Genomic DNA, 27735 nt, shown 5'->3' with positions numbered 1-27735 from the left:
GAGTAAATGGTGATAAGAATGTTTATTTTTAGGTGAACTACCTCTTTAACAACTGGTTCAGATAAACGTGTGCCCCCTAAAAGCACAAATGGCCCCGACTGGCCCCCCTAGAACCGCCACTGTAGATGTGAATTATTAATATTATTGCTGACTATTTTACAATAAATGCCCTAAACCTCTATCTGAGCCAGAATGAGCATGATGTGCTGAAGATCAGCCTCTGTGCCTTTCAGATGTATATGATTATGATCGTGCAGCTAGAGCGCATGTGTGTGTGTGTGTGTGAAGAGGGTGATTCCGATATGGGATGCTCACTGTTACGCGCACCAGCACGCGCTTCATCACAGGGCAGCGCGGTCACGTGATCTGGAGGAGTCCCGGCCGGCCGGACAGAGGCATGTCCGCTCATCTGCGCGTCGGAGATCCAGCTCACACTCTTCCAGCATCCCCCCGGTCCGAGGACAGATGCGATCCGGCCCCATACAGATGTGACACGGTGGCCTGCAGCGAGCAGCGTCGGTGAAAGCGCTGCGTCAGCACTGAACCCGCGCGTCCGTCCGTCGCGTCGCGTCTGCCGCAGGTAGGCTCTCCGTCTGACCGCTGCGGCGTTTGCACGCGTTATGCTTCACATGTCCGTCCGGTGAGGAACTTTCCGCACAGTTTCCGACCGATGTAGAGGAGCGTTGATGCGCGCTCCCGGTCCTAGGACGCGGATTACGCGCTTATAACGCGTGCCATCATCTTCATGTTCTGATGGGCATTGGTTTCAGCGGATGGATGGGATGATGACGCATGTGTTTCGGGACGGGACAAGATGTCAACACACACACACACACACACACACACACACACACACACACACACACACACACACACACTCGCTTTCAGAACACAAGTCATAGCATGCCATCATTTACAGGGCTTTGCGTGAACCCGGTGACTTCCTTTCTTCAGTGGAGCACAATCTGAGAGATTCTGAAGAATGTTCACGCTGCTCTTTTACATATGATGCAGGTCATTCAACATGGGGCTATTCATAAAACACTTCAAATAACCTGATTATAATAAATGTGTCATTTAGCTCGGAGTCAGATAACATCTCCATCTGGCCCATCTCTCTCTCTCTCTCTCTCTCTCTCTCTCTCTCTCTCTCTCTCTCTCTCTCTCTCTCTCTCTCTCTCTCTCTCTCTCTCTCTCTCTCTCTCTCTCTCTCTCTCTCTCTCTGTTTGAAGGAGATTTGAGCACATATTCATATACATTGTTGCCACAGTTACTTTGAAAAAGTAATCTGATTACTGATTACTCCTTTAAAAAGTAACTAAGTTACTTTACAGATTACTTGATTTTAAAAGTAACTAAGTTAGATTACAAGTTACTTTATTAGTTACATTCAGCATCTGTCGACAACACCTCTGCAGCCTCAACATAGAAATGACAACCGGTTTTGCCAACACACTTTACTGGAAGTGCATTTTTAACAGTAACGTTCAAAAATGTATCTCCTGACATTTTAAATTGAAATTAAAAAATATTGCCTGAAAAAAAACAAAAATAAGTTTGAAAAAGACAGTCTTTCTTGACTTCACTTTATATAAATACTCTCACCGAGACGCAAGAATAAAGCAAAAATATATATATTTTTACTAATTAACACGTTACTGCCATCCCTGTTCATATATTTGTCGCTGTTTCGGATCCAAGACCATGTCTAATTAAATGAGGGAATCCTCTTGCTAAACTCTATTTAAATTCGAATCAGCAACACAATCTGACACAATCTGTCCCACAATTGTTGTTTCTGATGCTCAATTGCATTAAAAAAGTGTATTTTTCAGGCTAGATCTGCCGATGCGCATGTGCAGTCCTAATAGTGGCACCATGACTTTACCAGTCAGCGATTGGCTCTTTAATTTAGAGGGCGGGACTTATTTCGCCATGTTGAGCGCCAGTGTTGGGGGTAATGCATTACAAGTAACTTGAGTTTCGTAATCAGATTACTTTTTTCAAGTAACTAGTAAAGTAACGCATTACTTTTCACATTTACAACAAAATATCTGAGTTACTTTTTCACATTTATTGACTGACAGCTCTCCTGCCCCCATGTTGAGAGAAATCATGAGTAAGGTTATTGTAGTTCTAGAATAAATGTGAGCATTTATTTATCTCACTTGCACAATAAAGATTCTGTACTCCTCAAAATGAATCAAATCAGTCAAATGCTAAATCAGAGTACTATGCAAACCTCCAATAATGAAATGTTAAATGCATTTAATCTACCCTTATTGACCAATGCCTTGCTGATGACCATTGATGATTCAGTTAAACCATGGCAAAAATTACTTTTTTTATTTTTTTTATTGGTAAAACTATTTTATCCTGCGTTCTATTCTTCCATTATCTCAAATGGCAGCACAGCAGAGCTGCACCTCTACTGTTCATGTGTGAATTTGCATTTTTACCTCAGCCTTTTAACCTTGGGTTTATTGTTTCAATTTTGGTATGAAGAGGCCTTTACCTTTGCTCAAAAATATATATATTTTTTGTTATAAAAAAAAAAAAAAACAAGAACAGCCCAGGTGAGAAAAAAGTAACACAAAAGTAACATACGCATTACTTTTCTTAACTAAGTAACTCAATTAGTTACTTTTTCAGGGAGTAATGCAATATTTTAATGCATTACTTTTCAAAGTAGCTTTCCCCAACACTGCTGAGCGCTGCACTTTCCCCCATTCACAGGCAAGGGAAGTTTACTTACATAGCACATTTCATACACAATGGTACTTCAAAGTGCTTTACACAGAATAGGAATTAAAATATTCATAAGAACTAAAAAAATATAGCCTGAATCACTAAGTTCAGAGTATCCCTATATGGAGTATACAGCATAAGAGATAAAAAGACTGAATATGTCCAGTTAAAGAAGAGATGCTGTGTGATTTGTCTATTTGTCTACTTCCATAAAGAGACACTTAGGGCCCTTTCACACCTGCCTTTTTTGGTCCGGATTTTCAGACTTTTCAGTTTGGTCCGGATCAAAAGCACAGGTGTGAAACCTCCCCTGACCACGGGCCAGACCACACAGACGACATTTGATCAGACGAAAAGAGTTAGTCTCAGTCCGAAAAAAAAACTGAACAAAGGTTCGGTTCGTTTCTAGTGTGAAAGCATTTTCTGTATGGTTCGTACTTTCAGACCATTTACAGGAAGTTCCTGTTTATGTTTAAATATTATAACGTTATTTTTAAACTTCATCTAGGCTGCATTGATTATGAAAAGTGAAAAGATGCGCAATATGTCAGAAGACAGAAGGTCAGAAATGATTTTGAAAGAATTTTTGTATGATTTTGCGTAGAAAGCCTTTCTTTAATGTGAATTTCGTTTTGTATAAATTGTATCTTAATTTTAATCAACGTTTAATCAGATAATTGCCTGGATCTAATAAATAAGAAGCAAATAGTCTATAGCAGACAATAATGGCGGAAGCGATCACATGCTTTACACATGAACTGGAGCGTCTCAAATAAACCCAAACTCAGCAGATACTCGTCTCACAAACATGAGTAATATGTGTATATAAAGCTTGAAATGTCCACTTTTAAACGGAACGAAAAGAAAATAGTAAAGCAATGCGACTGTTCAATAGTGGCAACGATATGCGTCCGTTCATTCACTCTTGTCAAAGACGCTGACGTCAGACGCACGTCCGTTTACAAACCAATCAATGTCCAGATGCCGCCCACATAGATGAAGACGAGTGGACACGAGTGTGTCATGTGCAGTTCTTTAGTGCGCTCGCATGACTTCAGTGTGAAACCAAACCCAATTTTTGTGTGTTCATACCTAATGCTAGAAAAGTCACCAAGTTTCATATCATTCTGATGAAGCTGTGATTTTTTACATTTCAAAACAGAACATTTTCCGGTCAGAAATGAGCGAAGAGTACCAGAGGGTTAATATTGAAAATATAGCTGCAAGCAGCAATACCGGGGCCAAGCGCAAAGAAGAAGACAAGACATGCCAAAATGGCTGGCAGTGTCAGATCAACTGGAGCAATGAGCAATTAATCACGTTTTAAGATGATTTTAAGCAAAAGGCTGAAAATGCATTGTAGTCTGAGAGTGTCAGACCAACTGCAACAATTAACAATTATACAGTTTAAGAAGATTAGGCAAAATGGCTGAAATATCATATATTGAGTCACTGATAATGTAAGTTAATGGTTTATCACTTTTGACCAATAGGTGGCACAGATACGAAATTGATGTGGTGTGGTCAGAATAAGGGAACAATGACACATGCAAAGTTTGATGCCAATATGTCAAAGCATTGCAGAGATACAGCCTCAAGAGTCATTTTGGCATAATGGCTCAACTTCGTCGCTGCGGTTTACAAAAACGGTTTCATCTATTGATGCAAAATCCCTAACTTTTTGTTGACACAGTCTGAAGATGATACGATTAAATTTTGGTGGAAATTGGACAAACGGTCTAGGATGAGTTTGAAAAAGTAGGTTTTGATCAAATAAGAACATTGAGGACAGGATGTTTGACCAAATATGGAAAAATTAGTATCTCTGTTCTCGGCATGAGCCAATGACTGTATTATGACCAGTTTCATTAAACTAGGCTAATTTAATCAAAAGTTATTAGCATGTTTGTAAATTTTGTTATAACCTCTGACCACAAGGTGGCACTGCCCCAAAACGTTTTGAGTACCTTCAAAGCATGGTGCGGAAGACATGATTTTTGGACAAAGAGTTCAAAAGTTATAAGCAAAAATAGCCATTTTTTGTATCTCCGGACCAGTAGGTGGCGCTGCGCCGAAACGCTGCATGTTGCTTCAGGTCATGCTTGTGATGACATATACCAAGATTGGTTTGAATACGATAAAGCGTTGTGGATATATAGGCTTATGAGTGTTTTTGCAACCGCTACGCAAAATTTGTGTGCGCGTTTATCAAAAAAGATTTGACGAATCAACTTGATTTGCAAGATTTTTTGTCAGCATGGTCTGAAGATGATCTGGTTCAATTTTCGTGCAAATCGGACAAACCGTCTAGGACGAGTTCGTAAAAGTAGGTTTTTTGGAAAATTAAAAATGGCGGGGAAATTATCATGACCGAAAATGACATCATAGGTTGCAATTGAATCGGCATGAGCCAATGACTCTATTATGACCAGTTTCAATATACTAGGCTAATTTAATCAAAAGTTATTAGCATTTTTGTCAAGTTTGTTATATCTTTTGACCACAAGGTGGCACTGCCCTAAAACTTTTTGAGTACCTTCAGGGCATAGCAAGGAAGTCACATACCGAGTTTAGTAACAATATACTAATGCATTTGTAAAATATAGCATTTTTTGACAAAATTCAAAATGGCCGACAGCCAAAATGGCTGATATGGTAAAATTGAATATCAGACGACTCGGCATGCGGTCCTGAATGTAACGAGACCACTTTTATGATTTTTGAACAAACGGTTCAAAAGTTATAAGCAAAAACAGCCATTTTTTGTATCTCCGGACCAGTAGGTGGCGCTGCACCGAAACACTGCATGTTGCCTCAAGTCATGCTTGTGATGACATGTACCAAGTTTGGTTTGAATACGATAAAGCGTTGCGGAGATATTGCCTTAAGAGTGCTTTTGCAACCGCTACGTAAAATTTGTTTGCGCGTTTATCGCAAATGATTTGACGAATCAACTTGATTTGCAAGATTTTTTGTCAGCATGGTCTGAAGATGATCTGGTTCAATTTTCGTGCAAATCGGATGAACCGTCTAGGACGAGTTCGTAAAAGTAGGTTTTTCGGTTAATTAAAAATGGCGGGAAAATTATTATGACGGAAAATGACGTCATAGGGTGCAATCGAATTGTCTTGAGCCAAGGAATCAGAGGAAAAAAGAATTTCGTTTCTAGCCCTTATGGTTCAAAAGTTATTAGCATAAACATGAGTCTAATTTTGGACTGATGGTGGCGCTAGAGGGATTGAGTTAGAGACTCAAAATTTGCTACGGTGACATTTCAGACTGTCCTCTATTAGTGTGCCAAATTTCACAACTTTTTACCATACGGTTCTATGGGCTGCCATAGACTTCGTGGCGGAAGAAGAAGAAGAAGAAGAAGATGAAATATAGCTGCAAGCAGCAATACCGGGGCCAAGCGCAAAGAAGAAGACAAGACATGCCAAAATGGCTGGCAGTGTCAGATCAACTGGAGCAATGAGCAATTAATCACCTTTTAAGATGATTTTAGGCAAAAGGCTGAAAAATGCATTGTAGTCTGAGAGTGTCAGACCAACTGCAACAATGAACAATTATACAGTTTAAGAAGATTAGGCAAAATGGCTGAAATATCATATATAGAGTCACTGATAATATAAGTTAATGGTTTATCACTTTTGACCAATAGGTGGCACAGTTACGAAATTGATGTGGTGTGGTCAGAATAAGGGAACAATGACACATGCAAAGTTTGATGCCAATATGTCAAAGCATTGCAGAGATACAGCCTCAAGAGTCATTTTGGCATCATGCCTCAACTTCGTCACTGAGGTTTACAAAAACGGTTTCATCTATTGATGCAAAATCCCTAACTTTTTGTTGACACAGTCTGAAGATGATACGATTCGATTTTGGTGGAAATTGGACAAACGGTCTAGGATGAGTTTGAAAAAGTAGATTTTGATCAAATAAGAACATTGCGGACAGGATGTTTGACCAAATATGTCAAAATTAGTATCTATATTCTTGGCATGAGCCAATAAATGTATTATGACCAGTTTCATTAAACTAGGCTAATTTAACCAAAAGTTATTAGCATTTTCGTAAATGTTGTTATAACCTTTGACCACAAGGTGGCACTACCCCAAAACTTTTTGAGTACCTTCAAAGCATGGTGCGGAAGACACATACCAAGTTCCGTAACGATAGACTAATGCGTTTGTAAAATATAATATTTTAGCACATAATTCAAAATGGCCGAGAGCCAAAATGGCCGATATGGTAAAATTGAATATCAGACAACTCTGAATACCGTCCTGAATCTAACGAGACAACTTTTATGATTTTTGGACAAACAGTTCAAAAGTTATAAGCAAAAATAGCCATTTTTTGTATCTCCGGACCAGTAGGTGGCGCTGCGCCGAAACGCTGCAAGTTGCCTCAAGTCATGCTTGTGATGACATGTACCAAGTTTGGATTGAACACGATAAAGCATTGTGGAGATATAGCCTTATGAGTGTTTTTGCAACCGCTACGTAAAATTTGTGTGCACGTTTATCAAAAACGATTTGACGAATCAACTTGATTTGCAAGATTTTTTGTCAGCATGGTCTGAAGATGATCTGGTTCAATTTTCGTGCAAATCGGACAAACCGTCTAGGACGAGTTCGCAAAAGTAGGTTTTTTGGAAAATTAAATATGGCGGGGAAATTATCATGACCGAAAATGACGTCATAGGATGCAATTGAATCGGCATGAGCCAATGAATGTATTATGACCAGTTTCATTATACTAAGCTAATTAAATCAAAAGTTATTAGCATTTTTGTCAAGTTTGTTATAACTTTTGACCACAAGGTGGCACTGCCCCAAAACTTTTTGAGTACCTTCAGGGCATGGAGTGGAAGTCACATACCGAGTTTAGTAACAATACACTAATGCATTTGTAAAATATAGCATTTTAGCACATAATTCAAAATGGCCGACAGTCAAAATGGCCGATATGGTAAAATTGAATATCAGACGACTTGGCATGCCGTCCTGAATCTAACGAGACCACTTTTATGATTTTTGGACAAACGGTTCAAAAGTTATAAGCAAAAACAGCCATTTTTTGTATCTCCGGACCAGCAGGTGGCGCTGCGCCGAGAAACTGCATGTTGCCTCAAGTCATGCTTGTGATGACATGTACCAAGTTTGGTTTGAATACGATAAAGCGTTGCGGAGATATTGCCTTAAGAGTGCTTTTGCAACCGCTACGTAAAATTTGTTTGCGCGTTTATCGCAAATGATTTGACGAATCAACTTGATTTGCAAGATTTTTTGTCAGCATGGTCTGAAGATGATCTGGTTCAATTTTCGTGCAAATCGGATGAACCGTCTAGGACGAGTTCGCAAAAGTAGGTTTTTCGGTTAATTAAAAATGGCGGGAAAATTATTATGACGGAAAATGACGTCATAGGGTGCAATCGAATTGTCTTGAGCCAAGGAATCAGAGGGAAAAAGAATTTCGTTTCTAGCCCTTATGGTTCAAAAGTTATTAGCATAAACATGAGTCTAATTTTGGACTGATGGTGGCGCTAGAGGGATTGAGTTAGAGACTCAAAATTTGCTATGGTGACATTTCAGACTGTCCTCTATTAGTGTGCCAAATTTCATAACTTTTTACCATACGGTTCTATGGGTTGCCATAGACTTCGTGGCGGAAGAAGAAGAAGAAGAAGATGAATAATAATAATAATAGGAACGGGAACGGTTTCAATAGGTGCCTTCGCACCTTCGGTGCTTGGCCCCTAAATATAGCTGCAAGCAGCAATACCGGGGCCAAGCGCAAAGAAGAAGACAAGACATGCCAAAATGGCTGGCAGTGTCAGATCAACTGGAGCAATGAGCAATTAATCACGTTTTAAGATGATTTTAGGCAAAAGGCTGAAAATGCATTGTAGTCTGAGAGTGTCAGACCAACTGCAACAATTAACAATTATACAGTTTACGAAGATTAGGCAAAATGGCTGAAATATCATATATTGAGTCACTGATAATGTAAGTTAATGGTTTATCACTTTTGACCAATAGGTGGCACAGATACGAAATTGATGTGGTGTGGTCAGAATAAGGGAACAATGACACATGCAAAGTTTGATGCCAATATGTCAAAGCATTGCAGAGATACAGCCTCAAGAGTAATTTTGGCATAATGGCTCAACTTCGTCGCTGCGGTTTACAAAAACGGTTTCATCTATTGATGCAAAATCCCTAACTTTTTGTTGACACAGTCTGAAGATGATACGATTCGATTTTGGTGGAAATTGGACAAACGGTCTAGGATGAGTTTGAAAAAGTAGGTTTTGATCAAATAAGAACATTGAGGACAGGATGTTTGACCAAATATGGAAAAATTAGTATCTCTGTTCTCGGCATGAGCCAATGACTGTATTATGACCAGTTTCATTAAACTAGGCTAATTTAATCAAAAGTTATTAGCATGTTTGTAAATTTTGTTATAACCTCTGACCACAAGGTGGCACTGCCCCAAAACGTTTTGAGTACCTTCAAAGCATGGTGCGGAAGACATGATTTTTGGACAAACAGTTCAAAAGTTATAAGCAAAAATAGCCATTTTTTGTATCTCCGGACCAGTAGGTGGCGCTGCCCCGAAACGCTGCATGTTGCTTCAGGTCATGCTTGTGATGACATATACCAAGATTGGTTTGAATACGATAAAGCGTTGTGGAGATAGAGGCTTATGAGTGTTTTTGCAACCGCTACGCAAAATTTGTGTGCGCGTTTATCGAAAAAGATTTGACAAATCAACTTGATTTGCAAGATTTTTTGTCAGCATGGTCTGAAGATGATCTGGTTCAATTTTCGTGCAAATCGGACAAACCGTCTAGGACGAGTTCGTAAAAGTAGGTTTTTTGGAAAATTAAAAATGGCGGGGAAATTATCATGACCGAAAATGACATCATAGGTTGCAATTGAATCGGCATGAGCCAATGACTCTATTATGACCAGTTTCAGTATACTAGGCTAATTTAATCAAAAGTTATTAGCATTTTTGTCAAGTTTGTTATATCTTTTGACCACAAGGTGGCACTGCCCTAAAACTTTTTGAGTACCTTCAGGGCATAGCAAGGAGGTCACATACCGAGTTTAGTAACAATATACTAATGCATTTGTAAAATATAGCATTTTTTGACAAAATTCAAAATGGCCGACAGCCAAAATGGCCGATATGGTAAAATTGAATATCAGACGACTCAGCATGCCGTCCTGAATGTAACGAGACCACTTTTATGATTTTTGGACAAACAGTTCAGAAGTTATAAGCAAAAATTGCAATTTTTCGTATCTCCGGACCAGTAGGTGGCGCTGCGCCGAAACGCTGTATGTTGCCTCAAGTCATGCTTGTGATGACATGTACCAAGTTTGGTTTGAATACGATAAAGCGTTGCGGAGATATTGCCTTAAGAGTGTTTTTGCAACCGCTACGTAAAATTTGTTTGCGCGTTTATCGCAAATGATTTGACGAATCAACTTGATTTGCAAGATTTTTTGTCAGCATGGTCTGAAGATGATCTGGTTCAATTTTCGTGCAAATCGGATGAACCGTCTAGGACGAGTTCGTAAAAGTAGGTTTTTCGGAAAATTCAAAATGGCGGGAAAATTTTTATGACGGAAAATGACGTCATAGGGTGCAATGGAATCGTCTTGAGCCAAGGAATCAGAGGAAAAAAGAATTTTGTTTCTAGCCCTTATGGTTCAAAAGTTATTAGCATAAACATGAGTCAAATTTTGGACTGATGGTGGCGCTAGAGGGATTGAGTTTGAGACTCCAAATTTGCTACGGTGATATTTCAGACTGTCCTCTATTAGTGTGCCAAATTTCACAACTTTTTACCATACGGTTCTATGGGCTGCCATAGACTTCATGGCGGAAGAAGAAGAAGAAGAAGAAGAAGAAGAAGAAGAAGAAGAAGATGAATAATAATAATAAGAACGGGAACGGTTTCAATAGGTGCCTTCGCACCTTCGGTGCTTGGCCCCTAATAATAATAATAAGAACGGGAACGGTTTCAATAGGTGCCTTCGCACCTTCGGTGCTTGGCCCCTAATAATCCGCTTCTTTATTGAATATGACTGCTGTTCTGATGATATGATGTGATTAGATGAACCTTAGCGCTTGTGTCAGATGGACATCCTGAACCCGTGGCTCTCCGGACACACACAGCTGTGTTTGAGAGAGGATGTCCAGCTGCTTTCTGAAGATCCAGAGCGGTGAGAGTAATGTGCACATGTGACCCCACAGCTTCCTCGAGGTCACGGACAGAGCCCAGGTTTGATGGACCGCATGAAGATCATTAAAAAGCGCCTGTCCATGAGCTTGCAAAGTGTCCGGCGTTTGGACGAGAGTCTCTCCGAGCTTCCGGAAGACACCGGACTGGACGAGCCGCCCCTGTCACAGGACACTGGTGAGAACTGAGAGTCTGCGTACACACACACACACACACACACACACACACACACACACACACACACACACACACACACACACACACACACAACACATTCCTAGCATTAGGATCCTTTGGAAGCGAATGTTATTTTTAGTCCAGTGATCATGTATAGCTCTTCTCTCCTTGTCATCTCACTAACACTCCAGTGGGCGGGGCCAAAGTTGTGATGATGAAGCAGGCGTTGATCTTCTGCTTTCTCCATCTATTATAGGCTCATTCCACGAGTTGTTCTCTGGGCTTGGTTACAATAAAAGCTGTTTTTGGACTAACAAGGATGTTACAGGATGTTCTTATAGTATGAGGACCTCTTATATGCTCAAGGAAAATTTGATTTCTCAGTTCATGAAAGACGTGTGTGTGTGTGTGTGTGTGTGTGTGTGTGTGTGTGTGTGTGTGTGTGTGTGTGTGTGTGTGTGTGTGTGTGTGTGTGTGTGTGTGTGTGTTTTTACAGGTGTAGTCCATGGGAAAATGTGGTCAGATGGAGAGAGTGACCAAGCTTCAGGAACCTCCTCTGATGAAGTCCAGAGTCCTGTAAGAGTGCGAATGCGCAACCTTCACCAGCGCATCTATAATGAGGTAATGATGCACATCTTCAGTGAGCAACACACATTCCAACACACACATGCTGAGCCTGAATTATATACTAAATAAGGTAAATGCTGTCTCAAGGATGGGGTTCTGATCGGTAGAGGTCAAAGCACAGGTCAGCCTGTACACTACAGCTCACTGACCAGAGGAAAACATCCAGTCTTCCTGATGAGCAGATCATTGACACCTGTCACACTAACATTATTAGGGATACCTTATTTTTTGCCATTGTTATTTTTTCCCTTTACATTTCTTTTAGTAGGTGAAAGGGATCATGATTTTAGGATTGACTCCTACATCTAATATTCACTAGCCCACCTGAACCTGACTGTGGTTCAGAAAGAGCAGTGTGTTATGGGTTATGTCACTCTCTCTCTTTCTCTTTCTCTGCCCTAGCCTTTGTTTTTGTTTTGTCTGATTCGTGTGTCAGCTGTTCAGATCACATTTTGCCATCAGCGTGCCCACTCATTGTCTTTCTTTGCCACTTATTCTCTTGTTTTCCTCTGTTTCTTTGTCATTGTGTTTTGTGCTACTCATCTTCACATGTGCCCAGTTCTCAGTCTTGTCAGTTGTTTATTTGTCTCTCTCTGCTTTCTCTGCCCAGTTACTCTCCTGGAATCATGTCTTTCCAGAACACTCCCTCCATTGAAATGCCCACCCCAGTGTCGACTCTTGGCATTGTCCCTGGCTCTGGTTTTTGGATTCCCCCTTCGATCACTGGGTTGGACTGTCTATTGCTGTTTGACCACTGCCTGCCTCTGAACCCGGTCCTGAACTATCCTCTTCTGCGTTCCTCCCTCCCTGTCTGACTCCTCTCTTTCCTACCATGTTTTGGTTGCTTGTGGTCTGTGATTTTGACCCATGACTCACTACTCCTCAGTTACCTCCTCTGGTTGGAGTTTGGCCCTGAGCTGTTTTTAGGGATTTTTTCAACTTTCAACAAAGTAAAACATTTCAAGAGAGTCTGCACACTCTACCAAAGAAGAAATCTTCAAATGCAAGATAAAAATGTATCCTTTACTGAAAAAAATGGGCAAACATTTCGGTCACATGTGACCTTTGTTAATGCCAAGCTTACCATTGACCATTCATCCATTCAACAAAAAGCATTTATCTGCTTTTGGGTTCTTCTTTCTAGAAATCCTGACATCACACATTGGCCAGAGATGGACCCAGTGAATGGATTGCCATGTGTTTAATCTTGCTTCTCGTCGTTTGGGCTTGTGGCTGGGGTGCTGCAGTCTGGGAGTCTCCATGTTGTGCAGATCTCCAGCTTTTCAACTGAAGTGATCAAGGTATTTAATAGATCTGTCTTCAGTAAGGAGGCATTCTGGGAACTGGCTGCTCTTCGACAAGTTAGACGGTTGGTGGCTCAGAGTGCCCTGTGTCTTCAGAGCTCCCGTCCAGCCTCCCTTTCCCACCTCCTCTTCCAAATTCAGCCAGTTCCTCAGGCCCGCCTCCGCTGTTTCCCTTCAGCCCCTCATCTTCTCCTTTAACACCACACTGTGTGGATCTCCCTCACTTCTTCCGGTCTTCAGCTCTGCCCCGACAAGAGGATCCCCGACTCTGCCTCCAGCCACTGATCCTGTCACTCAACCTTGGTCCATCAACCTGTCGGCTCCATCTTGGCTCCTTCCTGGGCTTCATCATGGACCATTGTCCTTACGGCTCCACCGGGCACCCGCTTCCCTCCGGCTTCGCCTTGGTCAGACATCGTCCTGCCTGCACCACAGATTGCCGAGCTGTCTCTAACTGGCTCCCCCTGGATCCTCCCACCATCCACTCCCCCACTCCGCCCCTACTTGGTTATGTTCTTCCTCCAGAGCCCCATCCCTATGTCACGAGGACGCACCTTCTCGGGTGCACTCTCTCTGTTTGCTCTGTTCCTGTTCTGCCAGTTCATTTTAGTTGCTTTGGTTACCCATTAGTTCATCATTCTGTTCAGCTGTTCCTGTTTAGCTGCCTCATTTAATCTGTGTACTTCCTGTTTTGTTCAGTTCTGGTTCCGGTCACATTTATATTAGATGTGGTTGTGTTCTCCAGTATTCATCTACGTGTTTTAGTGAAAAGCATAGTTTACCCAAAAATGAAAATTCTGTCCTCATTTACTCACCCTCAAGTTGTTCCAAAGCTGTATGAGTTTCTTAGTTCTGCTGAACAGAATAGATTATATTTTGAAGAATGTTTGTAACCAAGCAGAGAGAGCAACCAGTAGGTGCGTTTACATGGAGCACTGTAATCGGTTTAAAAGTCCAATCCGAATGAAAATGCCCCATATAAACACCTCAATCGGAATAAAAATGGCCAAACCGAATGAAATTGTAATCGGTTTGAGAGGGGTGGGATAAACCTTTTCATGAACCGATTAAACGAAAAATTCCACCATGTAAACGACCTGATCCCATTACTCTGAGTGCACGTCTTTTTGTGACATGATATATAGCACGCGCGCCTCCACAACTGAAGAGCTCACACCAGGCTAATGTTGACTGAGAGGAAAGTTCATTTTTCTGAGGTATTAAACTTTTTATTTAGTAACATGTTATGAACATGATGTTGGAATAATGGCACAGACATAGCCTGGCTACAGCATCTCATCTTGACAGCGTTTGTCCTTCAACTGCGCCTGACAGAAGAATTTATTTTTCTGAGGTGATTCTTACACTTTACAACAAATAATGAATAGCTTTTATAAAACTGTATAAGTCCTGGTGGCCGTTGAGAGTTGCCATTGCAACGGGAAACATTCAAGCTGCTGGAGAGGACGTGTCGACATTTTGTTTCTCGTAAATTAGATAATTTACTCTCGTAAAAGTTAAAGAACTGCTTCAAATTGGTTAAGTAACATTACCCACAGTCTACTTTATTTACTTTTGTTAATATTTATACCTTTGTGATTATGGTATCTTTCCTTAATAATCTGAAATATCTATGCGCTTAGTACTAGTAATGATGTGGGGCACGTCTTGAATGCTTTCATTCTTGTTTCACCGTACATCCTATGTTTTTATTAATAATTTGGGTGCATTTTATAGTTAATTTTGTGTTTTTCAAAATAAATGAATTGAATTAATTTTGATTCCGCATTCATCATTCACAGCTGTTGAAATAGCCATTGTATAGGACATAAATTAGTTTAAACTACTGCATGTCCGCCCACAGAAAAATAAATAAATATAAAAATTACCAACACAGAACTATCCACGATACTAACGTTACGAATCTGATGCGGCAGACAAACTGTGCGCATGTCACAAAATGATTCAGACTGAAAGTCAGCACATGTAAACACCAGATCGGTTTAGATAACGTCTCATGTAAACAGTCCAGCGAATCTTTCAATCGGAATGATTTTAATCGGAATGACAAAAAAGTGTGCATGTAAACGTGGCTATTGACTACCATAGTAGGGAAAAAAATACTATGGTAGTCAATGGTTGCTCTATCTGCTTTGTTACAAACATTCTTCAAAATATCATCTATTCTGTTCAGCAGAGCAAAGAAACTCATACAGGTTTGGAACAACTTGAGGGTGAGTAAATGATGACAGAAGGTGAACTGTCCCTTTAAGACTTTGATATTGGATTTATATTCATTGTATGGTTCATTGTTAGAGCCACAACATGACAAAGGGGGTTCTACAGAAAACATTAGGGAACCATTGCTTTAGCCTATGGTGGCCTAATACCAGGTTCACTTATAAACCAGGTACACCTTATGTTCGAACATGGTGTCTGTTATGGCCAATCCATGCTAATTACAGAAGTCCAACAATACCACTCGAGTTTGGATCAGGCAAGCCGTCCCTCCCAGTCAATCTCCTCCATATCTCTCTGTCGTCCCCAACATGGCCATTAAAGTTGTCCAGCAGTATTATGCAGTCACCAGTTGACCCTTCCATCAGCACTCTGAGATGCACTATATTGCCAAAAGTGTTGGGACACCATCCCATTGTTAATCTGTTGGGTTTAATATGGAGTTGCAGCTCTAACAGCTTCAGCTCTTCTGCTCTTCTTTCCTCAAGGTTTAGGAGTGTGTTTATGGGGATTCTTCATTTGTGATGTTGGACGAGAAGGCCTGGCTCTCAGTCTCCGCTCTAATTCATCCCAAAGCTGTTCTATCGGGTTGAGGTCAGGACTCAAGTTCCTCCACACCAAACTCGCTCATCCATGTCTTTATGGAGCGACGCTTTGTGCACTGGAGCAGTCATGCTGGGACAGGAAGGGGCCGTCCCCAAACTGGTCCCACAAAGTTGGGATCATGAAATTGTCCAAAATGTCTTGGTGAAGCATTAAGAGTTCCTTTCACTGGAACTAAGGGGCCAAGCCCAACTCCTGAAAAAAACTTTTTTTACATTTGCATTGCACTTGGTGATGTGCGGCTTGGATGAGCTGCTCGGCCATGGAAACCCATTCCATGAAGCTCTACACACTGTTCTTGAGCTCATCTGAAGGCCACAGAAGTTTGGAGGTCTGGAGCTCTTGACTCTGCAGAAAGTTGGCCACTTCTGTGACCCTCAGCATGTGCTGACCCCGCTCTGTGGCTGAGTTGCTGTTGTTCCCAATCGCTTCCACTGTGTTATAATCCCACTAACAGTTGAGCGTGGAATATTTAGTAGTGAGGAAATGTCCCGAATGGACTTATTGCACAGGTGTCCACCGATCACGGCCCCACGCTTGAGTTCTCTGAGCTCCTGAGAGCGGCCCATTCTCTCACTAATGTGTGTAGAAGCGAACACACACACACACACACACACACACACACACACACACACACACACACACACTCCTGAGAGTGGCCCATTCTCTCACTAATGTGTGTAGAAGCGTCTGCAGGCCTAGAGCTTGAGTTATACACCTGTGGCCTAGAAGGGGTTCAACACCTGAACTCAGGGATTTGGAGAATACTTTTGGCAATATAGTGTATATTCATCAAGAGAGCTGCCCCATACAACTGCTCTTTGGCCCATTACATCTTTATATCTTTTCTCCCCTTCAGGACATCAATAAACGTCTCTCACTGCCAGCGGATATTCGTTTGCCAGAGGGTTACCTAAAGAAATTTGCCACAAACAGCCCCCCATTTAACAAGCCTCTAAGTCGAAGGTTTCGCAGAACGTCACTTGTAAGTCTTTCTTTGTCATGATCTATCAGTATGACATGTATTTATATTATATATCGATATATATTCCGGCTTGATTGAAAAGCCATAATTTGATGTGTTAATTGTCATAATCTAGAAGTTTTCTTTGCATAAAGATGATCAATATTGTCAAACTGAAAGCATTAAAATGAAATTTTTTTTTTTGTTAAAATAAATTAGTGTTAATTAATGGTGTTAATTATTTAAAAGATTTTTTATCAAATATAATTTAAAGTTTTAAAGTTTCTTCAGAAGGGTAGTGAATTATTGTTAGTCATTTTGATGCAAAATGAATTGATCTGTAAATCAAAGCAAAATTTCCTTTAAAATCAAATGGGATCAATAATTCAGCATCGCCGTAGACAGTAAAGAGTAGTCAAAATCAGGATTTTCCTCAAATTTAACTTTTGCATAAAAATAATTTCATTACATTTTATTTCCAAATTGTATTTCCATGTCTTCATGTGAAGAGTCAAGTCCTGTAGTTTTGATTGGTCTCATAAGCATATACGGTTCGAGTAAGCAGACTTTAAAACGTCTTAGCGTTGTTATTTTCTATTAGGCAAGTTCACACCAAGTTGAATGTTCAGTGCGAAGTTAAACATTTGAATTGGTCTGAACAGACACATTAACTGCTGTTCTTTCTTGTATAAAATCAACGAAATGCATAAAAACAAGGAACTCTGAATGTCCGATCTCTGTGTATGCCGAGGTTCATTACACTTTTATTTAATGCTTGAATTAGGTCAAACATCTCTCAGTGAAAGCCCATTGAGTCCTATTGATGATGCATGTCTTTGACACGGCCAGCTAATCGCTGAGATTTGTCTTCCTTTCAGTCAGAAATCGGCTTTGGCAAATTAGAGTCATACGTCAAACTGGACAAACTGGGAGAGGTGAGAGACTGACCAGTGAATGTAGTTTCTGCTGAACTATATTAAATCCTTTTGATTGAGTCTTACATTAGAAGTGTAAATGTAAAGGCCATTGCACATTACACAGGCTGATTGTGTGTGTGTGTGTGTGTGTGTAGGGCACATATGCCACAGTGTTTAAGGGTCGTAGTAAATTAACGGATAACCTCGTGGCTCTGAAAGAAATCCGGCTGGAGTATGAAGAAGGCGCACCCTGCACCGCCATACGAGAAGGTACAATATCCACCACCATTCAAAAGTTTGGGAAGTGTAATTGTAGAGAATCATGCAGATTTGATGATATTTCTCTCTCTGCCAGTGTCACTCCTGAAGAACTTGAAACATGCCAACATCGTCACGCTCCACGACATCATTCACACAGAGAAGTGCCTTACACTCGTCTTCGAGTACTTGGTGTGTGACGTGCTTATATATCACTCATCATTGCATTTCTAATTCTGTCCACCCCTTTCTAACACATCTGTGCTCTGTGTGTGTTTCAGGAGAAGGATCTCAAACAGTATTTGGAGGACTGTGGGAGCATAATGAGCATTTATAATGTAAAGGTTAGGGGGCGAAGACACATCCTGCCAGCTGTACCTGCTTGTCATTTTAGTTTACATTGAGTATCACTGACAAATAATATCATGCATGAGGGGAAAATGATTGAGAACAATTTCATGTCATAGCACAACACAACGTCATGTGGCCTGAATAGACTAAGACAGAGATTTATTGTGAATATCAACTCAAATTTCTGTCAGTTCATCGCATAAATCCATTATAAGGCTTCAGAAGACTAAGGAATATAGTGTATAGGGCTCAGAAGAGACAAGTTGAAGGGCAGATCAGGAGAGAGAACGAACGAAAGGAAGAAAACGAGAGCTTTAACTCAAGTCCTGACTGGGGGGCTTATTTGACTCTATTGCTATGAAAACATTTTGTAAACATGGTTTGTAACAGTAAAGGTACACAAGCACCTGATATTGAAATGACTTTATTGTATTCTTTGTGTCCACCCTGTAGATTTTCCTGTTTCAGTTATTGCGAGGTCTAGCTTATTGCCATCGGCATAAAGTTTTGCACAGAGACCTAAAACCTCAGAACCTTCTGATCAGCGACAAGGGAGAGCTCAAACTTGCTGATTTTGGTAGGCCCAACCACTCAGACCCAAATATACTTATATGTAGACAGAACAAGAATGATCGCGTTTACAGATGAATGGTTTGTTTGTGTGTGCTGTAGGTCTTGCACGTGCAAAGTCAGTGCCCTCAAAGACTTTCTCTAATGAAGTCGTCACTCTCTGGTACAGACCTCCAGATGTGCTGATGGGATCAACAGAGTACTTCACCTCCATTGACATCTGGTGAGGACACACACACACACACTTCACATCTGTTTGGATTGCTCTCATTAATACAAGTTGAATGTTGAAAATTTGTAGGAAATATACCTATACCCATACTTTAACGTCATCCACTTCTGAGTAGTGCTCATCATGAAAATTAAGGATTTAAAAGCCAGTCAACTAATATCAACATGCAGTGTGTTGCGTGAAATGAATAATAATACAATGTCCCTGCCTCATTGTTTGACGTATTTAACTAATATATTAAGTATAATGCTTTATTGTATGGACTTGCTGACACAGACTCGCTGCTGTGAGCATGTAAGATTTGCTGTTGCATGGATAGACAGACATGGGCGGCAGTGGCTCAGTGGTTCATGTAGGTTGTCTACAAACCGGAAGGTTGGTGGTTCGATCCCCAGTTCCACCTGACCAAGTGTCGAGGTGTCCATGAGCAAGACACCTAACCCCAGCTGCTCCCAACAAGCTGGATGGAGCCTTGCATGGCTTGACACCGCCGTCGGTGTCTGAATGTGAGGCAATGTGTAAAGCGCTTTGGAAGGCCATTGGTCTGTTAAAAGTGCTATATAAATGCAGTCCATTTACCATAGACAGACATACATCCCGTAGCAGATCTAGGCAGGTGGAGTTGGGGGAGGTGGAGGGGTTCAGAGGGAATAGCCTATAACAAACAGTGAACCAGACTATTTAAATGTTGAGCAAGCAATCTCATTGGCTGCATGATCTGCTTGCCCCATGTGGTAATGATGTTATTGCATGTAAATAACCTATCTAGAGTTTCATGTCTGAAATGGATATGTACAACTGTGACGCGAGCAGGAGTAGCAAGCCTCGAGGACCACGCTCATGAATTTCTCCATCTGGCGAGCCCAACAGATTATCCAGATCGCTCTTTGTGTGCCTTCTATTACACCAGCCTGAACGAGCACACAGAGGCTGACCTGCCTGTTCTCGTAGAGTAGATGCTAGTGAACTTCAATTCGTTGAGTAGCAAGTCTTCAGCCCTGCTCCTAACCCTGCTCCACAGAGCGTTTGCACGAGCCCACCACAAACAGTGAGCCGAAGCCTGTTGTGATTCACAAGCCCTCACCCGAGAATAGGGCGGAGCAAGCCCCAGATTCTGAGCCTCGCAAGATGTCTGACCAGGTGTGGTCAGGTGTCTGTCATCGTGGGAGTCCTCGTAGAGTTTGAGGGGATGGAAAGGAGCCCCATGGACACTCCCGACATTGAGGGTAAGCAGCAACCGGCTATTTAATTATTTGTTTAACCCCACTGGTCCGGTCCAGTTCAAGTTTTCCTGTGTCTACACTGGTTCCGCCCAGCTACAAGTCTCCTATGATCCCTCCCAGCCTCCCTCTCCCACCTCCTCTTCACACTTCAGCCAGTTCTTTTGCCCAGCCTCCACTGTCTCCTGTCAGTCCCTCGGCTCCTCCATCACTGCCTCTCCTCTGTGGTGTGGATCCAGCTCGGGCTTCTGGAATCCAGCACCTCCTGGACGAAGGTATTCCCTGGCTCTTCCTCCAGCCGCTGATCCCGTCGCTCCACCTTGGCCCATCATCAAGACTCCTCCGCCTTGGCTTCTACCTCCTTTGGCTCCACCTGGGACCATTGCACTTACAGCCTCACCAGGCTCCATTGATCCTCCGGTTCCACCTCGAGCAGACGTCGCCTCACCTGTGCCATGAACTTCCGAGCCGTCTGATGCGCTCTGTCCCTCTACTGCTATGGCTCCATCTTGCTCTGCCCTCCCTCCGGCTCCACCTTGGCCCTCAGTCACTCCAGCTCCACCTCAGCTCTCGGGTTCTCAGGTTCCACCTCGGGGGGTCATTTTGGTCCATCTGCTCTCTGTCTCTGCTCTGGGCTCCCAGCCTTTCGCTTCCGCCTCCATCCGTCATCCCCATGGCTTTGTCAAGGAGATCTCCACTATGGCTCCTCCCTCTATCATCCTGGCTGGACTCTGGGTTTCCATCTGGCATCTCCTGCTCCTGGCTCCTCCCAACCTCCACTCCCCCATGGACTGTTTTGCCTGATTGTGTTTGTTTACATGCCGCTCCAGCTCCACGTCCTCCACCAGAGCGAGCTACTGTCAGTATGCTTCTGTTTTGTTTAGTTTCAGTGTTTTGGTTCAGTCTTTCAGTGTTTTGTTCAGTTTATCTTTGCTTATGTTCTCTAGTTAATTAGGTAGTTAATTAGTTCATCACACCTGTTCTACGTTAATTTTCTCTGTATGTTTATAAGCCCTCAGTTCATTCTGTTCTTTGTTCTGCGATATCTTTTGTTGGTTGTATTTTCTCCTGAACTTGCCTTATAATTTGGATATAATTTTAAATACTACTTTCTTCAGAGTAATTCTTCATCATGCATTACTGCTGCCAACCTGTGGCGATTTTTATGATGTGGCATAATTTTCCCTCAGTAGTGTTATGGGTATTAGGCTGGAGAGCATTTCAGAGTTATATATATTTAAGCATTAAGGGGCTGTACAGAGCTAAAGGATGAGACTGTTCTACATATCATTCTACAGATGAATTATGCACAAAGTAGAGAAGAAAACATGTATTAGAGCAACTTTATAAGTGCTATGCAGGACATATCTTGACAAGAGGAGAGGACCTAATGCGGAGGAGAATGCATAAACAGGCCTTTATAAAGGGGGCATTCCCAGTCTGGATGACCTCGCCGAGGAGGTCACTAATTTATCTTTAAATATCCGGGAATATGACAATTACACCTTGATTCACTGGTTCAGGTGTGTTTGGAGAAAACCTAAAACTTTCATGGGTATCGCTTTAAGTTTAGCCAACTAGGGAAGAAGTGATCAGCTGGATGTGACTCTGAAGAACTCTTCCATCATTCCTTGCTATGTGTTTTGCTGGCGTTAGTTAACCAGCACACTTTCTATTTGGCCTGGGTAGCATATCAGGATATACTTTCATGCATTTCTCAAATAGACATTCATGAAACTGTCTTCTTTGTTTCATTAACATAGGGGTGTAGGTTGTATATTCTACGAAATGATCACCGGACGTCCCCTCTTCCCTGGATCGACAGTGGAGGATGAACTTCATCTTATATTTCGTATCTTGGGTAAGAGCTGTGACTCTAGTGATAGAAAGTAGGTGTAGTTGGAGTCTGTTTTGATTATAATCTCATCTCCAGGTTCTCCTACTGAGGTCTCTTGGCCAGGAGTCAGTACCAATGAAAACTTCCTTTCATACAACTTCCCCCATTATGACGGGGAACCTCTGATCACTCATGCACCCAGGTGTGTGAAAAGCCTTTCTGTGCGTCTGCTGTTGAGGAGCTATATATGAGCTACGATGTTTTTGTTGGGAAAAGTTTCTAGTGTGACTCTGAGGAAGGGTTAAACAAAGAGACAATCTAGTCCAAATTGAGGACAAGAACAGGAACAAGCCAAGGACACCAGATTACACCACTGCCCATAAAATACCATTACTAAAATATCTTACATTGGGACTGGAAAGCTACGGCTATAATATGTTTTGTGTAATTTTGTTCTACAGGATCACTAATGACGGTCATGATCTGCTATGCCAGTTTTTACAGGTAAAGTACAAATTCTGTTTTGCCTTCGCAGAGAAAGCCTCAGAGGTCAAAAGGTTTATGATCATTGTCTACTTTAATGATTTAGAAGATGCTTTTGGACTTTTGGCCATTCACTCTAGATGTGTGTGTTTTTGTAGTTTGAAGCAAGGCAGCGAATTTCTGCAGAAGTGGCTCTTCGGCACATTTATTTCAGAGAATTGGGAGACAAAGTGCAGGATCTGGATGACAGTAAGTATTTCACACTAGTGATATTATAGCGGTATAATCTTATTTTTAACCGTAGTTTCACAAATATATGTTTGTAAGATGTGATGCTATCTCATTCATCAAAACATTTGGGAACATCCAAGATGGCAGTGTCTGCTTGTAAGCTAATGAGGACTGTTTTGTAGGGACAATCTTGAACACAACTATGTGTACACATTTATAAAGTCGGACATTCACAGTTGAAATGTTATAATTATTATAAACTAAAGGTTTTTTAACTCTGTCTCCGCAGCTACCTCCATCTTCTCCGTGAAGGAGATCCGGCTGCAGAAGGACCCAGGGAAACACTTTCCAGCTCAAAGAGAGTTGGGTAAGTTCAAGGATTTGGCGTTCCTTGTACATTGTAGAAAAAAAGAAGCAGTTAGTGACCAGTGAGAGTTTGGGGCATGGCTACTGTAGCAGGTGAAGAGTTTGGGGCGTGGCAACTGTAGTCAAGTCAAGTCAAGTCAACTTTATTTATATAGCGCTTTTAACAATGTAGATTGTTTCAAAGCAGCTTTACAGTGTTAAACAGGAAAATAATGCAGCATAATTTTATTCAGCTGTATAGCCATTCTGGAAAAATTTAAAGTATCATACAGTGACAGTGTGGGCTTTAGATCAATAATTTGATCAGTAATTTAGTTTAAATGGTTAATTTAGTTTATTATTTAGATGTATTTCGATGTTTAGTTGAAAAATTTAGTGAAAAACTGTAGCAGACTGAGAGTTTGGGGCGTGGCTACTGTAGCAGACTCAGAGTTTGGGGTGTGGCTACTGTAGCAGACTGAGAGTTTGGGGTGTGGCTACTGTAGCAGACTGAGAGTTTGGGGCGTGGCTATTGTATCAGACTCAGAGTTTGGGGTGTGGCTACTGTAGCAGACTGAGAGTTTGGGGTGTGGCTACTGTAGCAGACTGAGAGTTTGGGGCGTGGCTATTGTATCAGACTCAGAGTTTGGGGAGTGGCTACTGTATCAGACTGAGAGTTTGGGGTTTGGCTACTGTAGCAGACTGAGAGTTTGGGGTGTGGCTACTGTAGCAGGCGGAGAGTTTGGGGTGTGGCTACTGTAGCAGACTGAGAGTTTGGGGTGTGGATACTGTAGCAGACTCCGAGTTTGAGGTGTGGCTACTGTAGCAGGCTGAGAGTTTGGGGTGTGGCTACTGTAGCAGGCGGAGAGTGAGGGGTGTGGCTACTGTAGCAGACTGAGAGTTTGGGGTGTGGCTACTGTAGCAGACTGAGAGTTTGGGGTGTGGCTACTGTATCAGACTGAGAGTTTGGGGTGTGGCTACTGTATCAGACTGAGAGTGAGGGGTGTGGCTACTGTAGCAGACTGAGAGTTTGGGGTGTGGATACTGTAGCAGACTCAGAGTTTGAGGTGTGGCTACTGTAGCAGGCTGAGAGTTTGGGGTGTGGCTACTGTAGCAGACTGAGAGTTTGGGGTGTGGCTACTGTAGCAGACTGAGAGTTTGGGGTGTGGCTACTGTAGCAGACTGAGAGTTTGGGGTGTGGCTACTGTATCAGACTGAGAGTGAGGGGTGTGGCTACTGTAGCAGACTGAGAGTTTGGGGTGTGGATACTGTAGCAGACTCAGAGTTTGGGGTGTGGCTACTGTAGCAGACTGAGAGTTTGGGGTGTGGCTACTGTAGCAGACTCAGAGTTTGAGGTGTGGCTACTGTAGCAGACTGAGAGTTTGGGGTGTGGATACTGTAGCAGACTGAGAGTTTGACGTGTGGCTACTGTAGCAGACTCAGAGTTTGGGGTGTGGCTACTATAGCAGACTCAGAGTTTGAGGTGTGGCTACTGTAGCAGACTCAGAGTTTGAGGTGTGGCTACTGTAGCAGACTCAGAGTTTGGGGTGTGGCTACTATAGCAGACTCAGAGTTTGAGGTGTGGCTACTGTAGCAGACTCAGAGTTTGAGGTGTGGCTACTGTAGCAGACTCAGAGTTTGGGGTGTGGCTACTGTAGCAGACTCAGAGTTTGAGGTGTGGCTACTGTAGCAGACTGAGAGTTTGGGGTGTTGATACTGTAGCAGACTGAGAGTTTGGGGTGTGGCTACTGTAGCAGACTCAGAGTTTGAGGTGTGGATACTGTAGCAGACTGAGAGTTTGGGGTGTGGCTACTGTAGCAGACTGAGAGTTTGGGGTGTGGCTACTGTAGCAGGTGGAGAGTTTGGGGTGTGGCTACTATAGCAGACTCAGAGTTTGAGGTGTGGATACTGTAGCAGACTGAGAGTTTGAGGTGTGGCTACTGTAGCAGGTGGAGAGTTTGGGGTGTGGCTACTATAGCAGACTCAGAGTTTGAGGTGTGGCTACTGTAGCAGACTCAGAGTTTGAGGTGTGGCTACTGTAGCAGACTCAGAGTTTGGGGTGTGGCTACTATAGCAGACTGAGAGTTTGGGGAGTGGCTACTGTAGCAGGTGGAGAGTTTGGGGTGTGGCTACTATAGCAGACTCAGAGTTTGAGGTGTGGCTACTGTAGCAGACTCAGAGTTTGAGGTGTGGCTACTGTAGCAGACTCAGAGTTTGGGGTGTGGCTACTATAGCAGACTGAGAGTTTGGGGAGTGGCTACTGTAGCAGGTGGAGAGTTTGGGGTGTGGCTACTATAGCAGACTCAGAGTTTGAGGTGTGGCTACTGTAGCAGACTCAGAGTTTGAGGTGTGGCTACTGTAGCAGACTCAGAGTTTGGGGTGTGGCTACTATAGCAGACTCAGAGTTTGAGGTGTGGCTACTGTAGCAGGCTTAGAGTTTGGGGTGTGGCTACTGTAGCAGACTCAGAGTTTGGGGCGTGGCTACTGTAGCAGACTGAGAGTTTGGGGTGTGGCTACTGTAGCAGGCTTAGAGTTTGGGGTGTGGATACTGTAGCAGACTGAGAGTTTGGGGCGTGGCTACTGTAGCAGACTGAGAGTTTGGGGCGTGGCTACTGTAGCAGACTCAGAGTGTAAATTATAGTGTAAATTATAGTGTAAATATAACTGCCTTCAACAAAAGCACAATCTATGTTGAATCCCATTGTTTGCACATCTGCTGTTTGTTTTAATATGTCGTTATGTATTTCAGCGGTGGTCCATCGAATGGGATCCGCCCCACCTGAACATTTCCTCTCTGAAGGAGTAAATCGTCTTCTACATCCCCCCCCACTCTCTTCATAGACCTGCTCATACAGTCTTTGCTCTCCTTTGCATTTGCTGTGTAACAGGTTGTTTGTCTTTCTTTGTTTACAAAGTTCTCTCTTATTTTGAATAGTCTTTTGTATTGATTTATTTGCACATATTTTGTCTCTGTATGTAAATATCTGTATAAAATAGAATGAAGTGAGAGAAAATCATTATGATAGGCATCTGGTACCAAAGATGTGTAATGCCCCTAAAAAGTGTTTGTTAGTTAACTTTCCTTCTGTCTTGGGAATCTATGGCAGCCCAAATAACCACAGGGTAAAGGTTGTGAGATGGCATAGCCATGGCATGGTCTCTAATCGTCAACAAATTCAGGATTTGCCCCTCAACTTGCCCCTTGCCACTTCATTTTCTGCCAATATCTGTTTTGCCGTCTTTCCCATTTTCCAATTGGGCCAAGGATAATTATCAGCCATATTGCAATGTTCACCATCTTGGATTTTAGCTGAAGTTTAGCCAAATTGTAGCTGCTTTTTCTTTTCCAACAAAGGTGTAAAAACGAGTCCCACATCATGTCTTCAAACTATGTTTGAGATCAAGCACTTTGAACTACCACTGTATATGAAGTGTATTATAAAAATAAACATGCCTTGCCGAAACAAAAATAACCAAATGGATGTTCATAATTTAACAATTCATCAATCGCTTGGCAATATGTGATGGTGAAGATGCCAAACAGGTAAGGAAGATGGATCTTTTCAGTACCATTGAGCACTGAATATTGAGTCCTTCTCAATCGAAGGTCGTCTTAATTTGAGAATCCTTGGAAGGCAGCCTATGTTTTGCGTCTTTGATTCAGTATATTTTGAAGAATGTACTCTAAAAGACTTGCACTGAGCTGAAGAAATTACGTTTGGTTGTAAATTAATCACATAATGTTAATCTGCCCATGATGCTTTAAATTCATTTTAGGACTTCCGTTTGAGATGCTGTCCAACAATACCAATACTTTCAGACACTTCCATAAGCCCTGTGGATCTACAGTTGTGGTTTGGCATCATTACCATTTTGTTTTTTATTCACTTTATCTCTCTCAGCTCAGGGGAAGTCTCATCAACTAAGTGTTTAGTTATAACTCCTATTGGGGTGTTTGTGAAGATGTCACTGAGATGATGCAGACAACAGGCACATGTGCAACGCATGCAATCAACATCCAACAGAAGAACTCCAACAAAAGATTCACCATATTGGCACATTTGGAGCATGGTGTTCATTTATACATGTAAATATGCTTCATTTCACTAATACACAATCACAGGTGGACATATGCATACTGTGGTATAATAAATTAATCTGATTGCAGCTTACAACAGTAATGTTTTATATTTGAATATATTTATATAGGTCTTTGCACTGGTTAGATGCTTCTGTATTTCATTGGCTCTACTGTACTCTGCACAATGACAATAAAGTTGAATCTAATTTAATGTAATCACACAAACCTGTTGTGCCTTCATCCCAGGCGGATCCATTTGAAGCAGAAAGTAGAGTTGGCTCTT

General features: G+C 42.0%; 1 protein-coding gene across 1 annotated transcript; it reads left to right on the top strand.

Moving 5' to 3' along the window:
• Positions 1-343: 343 nt before the first annotated feature.
• Positions 344-26832, top strand: LOC307128841 (cyclin-dependent kinase 16). The gene is made up of 16 exons (XM_079820849.1): positions 344-580; positions 11029-11191; positions 11688-11812; positions 16823-16948; positions 17806-17862; positions 18000-18114; positions 18200-18294; positions 18384-18446; positions 18907-19030; positions 19126-19246; positions 22239-22336; positions 22409-22514; positions 22774-22816; positions 22954-23044; positions 23316-23393; positions 26121-26832. Exons 2-16 carry the CDS (start codon positions 11062-11064, stop codon positions 26210-26212), a joined length of 1464 nt encoding a protein of 487 aa, XP_079676975.1. The 5' UTR covers positions 344-580; positions 11029-11061; the 3' UTR covers positions 26213-26832.
• Positions 26833-27735: the final 903 nt, after the last annotated feature.

This window comes from Gobio gobio, assembly GCF_949357685.1.
Source record: "Gobio gobio genome assembly, chromosome: 7".
Classification (NCBI taxonomy): domain Eukaryota; kingdom Metazoa; phylum Chordata; class Actinopteri; order Cypriniformes; family Gobionidae; genus Gobio; species Gobio gobio.
Note: the sequence above shows the minus strand (reverse complement) of the source record. Positions and strands in the feature narration are given on the sequence as shown.